Raw genomic sequence first — 6,687 nt, forward strand, 5'->3', positions numbered from 1 at the left:
AATTGACTAAGATGATGTACACTATAAGAGATATCTGGCCTTGTCATATTTAGATATAAGAGCCTTCCTATCAATCTTCTGTACTTCTCAGGCTCCTGCATAACTTCACTAGCATCAGTAGTAAGCTTCAAACCCTTATGCATTGGGAAATTAGCAGGCTTGCAGTCCTCAAACCCTGCATCCTCAATAATGTCCAATGTGTACTTCCTATGGTTAACAACTATACCATTGGCATTTCGTGCTACTTCTAATCCCAGAAAACATCTCATAAACCCTAAATCTTTGATGGTGAAATGCTTGTGTAATGAATCCTTCAGACCCTAAATTCCAATCTCATCATTACCACTTAAAATCATATCATCCACATAGATCAGAGCAACCAATATTTTTTGGGTGGTTTGATTAACCTTAGTAAACAAAGAGTAATCATTTTTTGATTGAATAAATCCTAGACTTAGTAAATGTTTTGTTAATTCCAAGTTCCACTGCCTTGATGCCTGTTTTAAACCATACAACGACCTCTTTAATCTGCACACTTGCCCTTTCTTTGCAGCAGAATACCCTAGTGGAGGCTTCATATAGACTTCCTCATCTAGAAATCCATGTAGGAAAGCATTATTTATATCTAATTGATATAAATTCCAATGCCTAACTGCTGCAACAGCAAGAAGATCTCTAACAGTGGCAAACTTTGCAACAGGAGAAAATGTAAACTTGTAGTTTTTATCTTTCACCTGGTTATACCCTTTAGCTACTAATCTGGCCTTGAATCTTTCCACTATGCCATCAGCCTTGTGCTTTATCTTGAACACCCACTTGCTGCCAATAGCTTTCTTATTAGATGGCAGGTTAGTAAGTTCCCAAGTCTTGTTATCTTCAAGAGCCTGGAGCTCCTGATTCATTGCTTGAACCCACCTTGCATCAGTACTGGCTTGAGCATATGTGCTTGGTTCATGTTCTTCTATCACATTACATAAGGATATGATAAAATCCTTATCATATGTGGTCAGGTCATTGATAGTCCTGACATGTAGAGTACTATGTCCTCGCTTGGGCTTGGCTAGAACATAATCTGAAAGAAGAACATAAGGTCTCCTTGGCCTATCTGACTTCCTAACCTGCTGATCAGTTGGATTATTTTCCACTAATGACTGATCAGTAGTATTTATATTATCAGTAGCAGACCCAGTACCCACAAGGATATCAGATGTCTGAGTATCAGTGACAGCTAAATCACCCCCTGAGTTACCATTGACAGGGTCTGGAATATTAGATGTAATGTGCTCATCTTGTATGACCAAAAAATCAGTCTGATTACAGTAAGGTGTCTCAGACTGTGTCTTGGCTGTGACGACATGATAAGGAAAGATATCTTCTTTAAAAAGAACATCTCGACTAGTAAAAATGACATGCTTATCCATGTCATACAACTTATACCCCTTTTGATGACAAGGATACCCAAGAAAAGGACACTTCCTGGCCCTGCTTGAGAACTTATCAGTTGATGTAGGTGGCATTGTGGCATAACAAAGAGTTCCAAAAATCCTGAGCTCATCATAGGATGGTAACTCATTATAGAGCAACTCATATGGAGTCTTCCATCTTAATAACTTCACAGGCATCTTATTGATCAAATATGTGGCAGTGAGGACACACTCACCCCAAAACTTTATAGGAACATTAGACTGAATCTTGAGTGTCCTAGCAACCTCTAGCAAATGTCTATGCATTCTCTCAACACGGCCATTTTGCTGAGGCCTGCCTACAATACTTCTCTGATGGACAATACCATTGTCTCTAAAAAAATCTTTACATTGAACTTGAAAAAAATTCTGAACCATTATCTGAGCTAATGGTTTTAATTGAAGTAGAAAATTGATTCTCAACATAAGCAACAAAACCCTTAATAAAACCAGGCACTTGTGTTTTATTTTGAATAAAAAATGTCCATGTATTTCGTGAGTGATCATCTAGCACAGTAAGAAACGATCTGGCACCAAATAAAGATGGAACCTTATATAGTCCCCAAACATCAATATGAACCAAATCAAAAAAAAAAAATTTAGCATATGATAAGCTTATTGGAAAAGGCAACACATGATATTTAGCTAACACACAAGTCTCACAATGAAATTGTTTTATTCCTTTCAAATTTATTCCATTTACATGTTGAAGTTTCTCTAAAGAACTATGACCAAAACGAGAATGTACAAGTGCTAAATCTGGTACACTAGTAGCATTTATTTGACAGTATGTTAAACTATCCTTATTTGGACAAAATGAAACATGGTTCTGAACAAGTGGAGTAAAACATGTTCTAAATCACAATTTTGTTGAAAATCTAGTATGAGCAGAACACTATGCAAAGTGATATGATTAGTCAAAAAAACATCACCAATTCTATGCACAATTTTGACAGTTCCATCAGGTAATCCCACATAAACAGGTTTAGCAAGAATTTTCACATTATGCATCAATTTAATGTTAGATGTGATGTGATCAGATGCTCCTGTATCTACTATCCAATCATGGTCATTAAAACCAGTGAGACTAGCAGTAAACACATGGGAGGAAAGAGGCATACCAGCAAAATTAATTGATGATTTCAGATCAGAAGAACTAGTGGAAGGAACATCAGCAATATCCTGAAACACTTGTTGCAGAACAGATTTGGTGACAGACTAAATAATACCCTGAACAAAATCTGGATTGACATGAGGGGAAACAGTAGCCTGAAACTGAGACATCTGAGCAACCTGATTAACAGGGGGACATTCAAGAGGAGAGATATCCCGATACTCCGTGTCTTGATCTCCAGTAAGCATATCAACATTGTTTGCCTGAGAAGATGAATGAGCACCAGCTTTTCCTTTACCCTTCAAGAAAGCTTTGTATTTATAACATCTTTCTTGAATATGTCCCTTAACCTTACAGAAGGTGCACGTCATTAACTTGTGACACTCTTCAATTGTATGCCCAGCTTTCTCACAGTGAGAACAGAACTTGTATTCAACATCAGAATCTTCCTTGGGACGCTTATTTGCAGTACCAACTTTATTTGCCTTGGAGTTGAACCTCTTCTTGGAAGCAAAAGCAGCTTGCTCAACAGAAACTTCAGCAGCTTGATCATTGAGATGCTTCTGCCTCTCGACCTTCTGTAACAACCCCAAAGCCTTATTGATAGGTGGCAAGGGTTCCATTAACAAAAGATTGGTCTGAGCATGCTCATAACCTGATATCAGCCCCATCAATAACTGCAGCAGCTTGGATTGAGTCTCCCTATCAACTAGACGCTTTAACATCTGACAAGAGCATTGATTCATGGCACCACAAATACAAGACGGAATAGGATCAAGATGATCCAAATTCTCCCAAATATTCTTCAACTTGCCATAGTATTCAACAAGAGGAGAATTATCTTGAGTGATTCGACCAAGATCCTTCTTCAACTCATAAACTTCGAGAATGTTTGGGTGTCCAAACCTCTCAACAATGTCAGTCCACAGAGATTTGGAAGAGACAGCAAACTGCAGATTTTCACGAAGACCAGGAACAATGGAATTGAGAAACCATCGTTTAACCAAAAGATCACATCTGATCCATTGGTTATACTTTCTGTCAGTAGCATCGGGTAAAGAACAGTCTCCAGAAAGAAAGCCACTTTTGTTCTTGGATAGCAGAGCAGCAACAACTTCACGTTGCCATTGTAAGAAGCTGGTGCCATCGAACAAAAAGGAGGACAAAACCAGATTTGGCTGATCAGTAGGAGAAAGAAACAATGGATCATCGAAAGGAGAATAAAGAGATGCAGTTTCTGATGAATCTGACATTGTTGGGAACTAAGAAATGAAAGAAGAAGATTAAGGATGTGTATGTTTGTTAATGGCGGAAGCGTAAGATCGTAACAATGGCGGATGATACCATATGAAACAACTCTTAGAAAGAGAGTAATAGAGAGAATATGAGTGAAAAAATATATTTCATTGAATTGTATGTATTACAATGTCTTTGATATGCTTATATAGTAGTTGAAGTTGATTTGTATAACAACCTCCAACTAACTCTAACTAATTCCCTTAATACATGGAAATTAGTTAATATTTGGTTTCCTCTAACTAAGTGATCATGCTCATAAGGGGGACTTGACCAATTATCTCTTTCCTAACATGGTCTCTAATCTATTCTTTCCGACTTAACTTCAGCTCAATTTAGTTCACCTAAGCTATATTCGGTTTAGTTTTGTTCAGTTTTAGTCAGTTCTTTTCAGTTCATCTCGTCACAAAATTAATTCTTACTTCAGCTGCATTCAGTTCACCTCAACTCCATTTAGTTTAGTTAATTTCAATTCAGCTCCTTTCAACCGAAAAAATAGAGCCTTAAAATCCATTTTTACCGAACCGTATAAGTCCAAGACCCGTTCGGAGGAGAATTACCAATAACCCTAGGCGTTATTCGTGCCATCCACTACAACACGTGACGACTTCCTGCTAAGTTAGATGGACTATCTTCTTTAGAAGAAGACCAGATCGAGCACGATAAATCTAAAAAACTATTATTTTGTCCGACTAGTCACATATATTCCACCTTAATGTCATTATCACTTACTTCTAAACAAAACTAAGTCTATTGCATTGCGCATAAACCACGCAAATCAGTAATTGCTAGCCTTATGCAAATGTTTGCATGGGTTAGTTTTGTTCAGTTTCAGTGAGTTCTTTTCAGTTCATCTCGTCATAAAATTAATTTTTACTTCAACTGCATTCAGTTCACCTCAACTTCATTCAGTTCAGTTAGTTTCAGTTCACCTCCATTTAATTTAGTCCAGCTCCTTTCAGCCGAAAAAACAGAGCCTTAAAGTCCTATTTTACCGAACCATATAAAAAACATGAAAGTCCAAGACCCATTCGGATGAGAATTATCAAAAACCCTAGGCGCTTATTCGTGCCATCCACTAAAACACGTGACGTCCGTAGGCTGAATTAGATGGACTATCTATCTTCTTTAGACGAAGACCAGATCGAGCACGATATATCTTAAAAATTATTATTTTCTCCGACTAGACACATATATTGTACCTTAATGTCATTATCACTTATATTAAACAAAACTAAGTCTATTGCATTGCCAGCCTTATGCAAATGCAAACATGGGTTAGTTTTGTATATAAGGAGTTAAGGACATGACATTTATTTGTCAGGAAAATATACTTTGAAATTTTACAAATTTTCATATTTATTAATCCATCAAATAATGGCATTTCTGAGGAAAACTTGCAACAAATTTGTGCTATTTATCTTAGTCTGCATGGCTACCATTTTTGTAATTGCTCAAATTCTTCAAAAGGTATTATCCACTAGTATTATCACTCATTTGTTGTTTAATTTCCTAATTATTGCGATTTTAACTAGGGAACGACCCTACGAAACATCAAGTAGTAGTAGTATTACTGAAATATCGAACATTTTTGATGATGACTTCTTCGCGTATGAGTCCCATGCATCCCATGGTGGAATATCCTATGATCTCGAATATGAAAATGATGGTCCTCTTTATCGTGGTTCATGTGAGTATTACGGTGACAATGATGCTGGTGATAGTAGTAGTAACGAGGATGTATGGTCGGTCGACCATGACGGCGATGATGATAGTGATGTTGGTAATTATGGAAGTGATGATGGTGGTGATAGTAGTACTTATGGGGATGTATGGTGCAACGATAATAACAACGATGATGATGACTATGACGAAGATGATTATGCTCCGGCTGCTGATAATGATGAGTTATTAGAAGTAAGGATCGACGCATTTATAGCCAAGGTCATCAATGGGTGGAAGGAAGAATGGCGTAGGGAAAACATGCAAATTTAGCTGACGAACAAAGATCCTTCGGCTACTTGTTTAGCTAATACGACTACTTGTCTTTTTTTTTTTCCCCTTAAAAACACAGGTGCATTATCTATTATGGTAGATTTTTCTAATAAATTACTCGTTCTAGTCTATTGTTGGTTCATCTTTTCTTTTCCATACTAGTCGGGTGTTGGTTTGTCTTTCTTTTTTGGTAAGTTTTATGTGGTTCAAATTCATTCCATGTGGGTGTGTGGTCCAAATTCATTTTCTTAGTTTTGGTTCCTAAAAAAAAGGAACCAACAATCAAACTAGGAAGAATATATGTCGTGAAACTTGTATTTTATGTTACAAATTGTATTGTACTCCCTCCGTCCCGGTCATTTGTTGTCCTTTGGTTTTGGCACAAAGACCAAGGAAAGAGGAGATGGCCAATAGCTAAATGACATGTGGAACAAATTGAGTGTGAATGATCAATTTACTCATCAAGTTCATTTTTAAAATAGAAAGGACAACAAATGACTGAGACACCCCAAAATGGAAAAGGACAACAAATGACCGGGACGGAGGGAGTATAGGATTATTGAAGCTAAAGTAATCAGCTGTTGTGCTGTTCAATTTTATTTGTCATACCTCATGGATTCAAATATTTCTTGTATATTACTAATGTAGTACGCAATTGTAAATTATATGCTGATACGATTCCGCATGATGACATATTTAAAAATTCAGTAAGGGGAGGGGATCGAACACGGGTGAGCTGAGTTCGTATTATAGGAAGTTTACTTATTTTTGCTTTTTGTTATTTATTTCCTAAAGTTAGTTTTCTTATCATACAAGAAT

At 36.8% G+C, this 6,687-nt stretch overlaps 1 protein-coding gene across 1 annotated transcript; it reads right to left on the minus strand.

The window, feature by feature from the left end:
* Positions 1 to 320: 320 nt before the first annotated feature.
* LOC141600938 (uncharacterized) lies at positions 321 to 3,830 on the minus strand. Its single transcript, XM_074421195.1, has 4 exons — positions 2,727 to 3,830; positions 2,409 to 2,645; positions 2,167 to 2,292; positions 321 to 1,775 (listed from the first exon to the last, which is right to left on the minus strand). Exons 1-4 carry the CDS (start codon positions 3,828 to 3,830, stop codon positions 321 to 323), a joined length of 2,922 nt encoding a protein of 973 aa, XP_074277296.1.
* Positions 3,831 to 6,687: the final 2,857 nt, after the last annotated feature.

This window comes from Silene latifolia, chromosome 9 (assembly GCF_048544455.1).
Source record: "Silene latifolia isolate original U9 population chromosome 9, ASM4854445v1, whole genome shotgun sequence".
In the NCBI taxonomy this organism is placed as follows: domain Eukaryota; kingdom Viridiplantae; phylum Streptophyta; class Magnoliopsida; order Caryophyllales; family Caryophyllaceae; genus Silene; species Silene latifolia.

What these genes read in the sequence shown, in the direction of transcription:
- LOC141600938 (XM_074421195.1), bottom strand. Translation starts at nt 3,830, where the DNA reads ATGTCAGATTCATCAGAAACTGCATCTCTTTATTCTCCTTTCGATGAT. An exon ending in CTGATGGAACTGTCAAAATT is followed by an intron (nt 2,293 to 2,408) that starts GTGCATAGAATT and finishes CCACTTGTTCAG; the next exon opens with AACCATGTTTCATTTTGTCC. An exon ending in CTTTAGAGAAACTTCAACAT is followed by an intron (nt 1,776 to 2,166) that starts GTAAATGGAATA and finishes ATTGTCCATCAG; the next exon opens with AGAAGTATTGTAGGCAGGCC.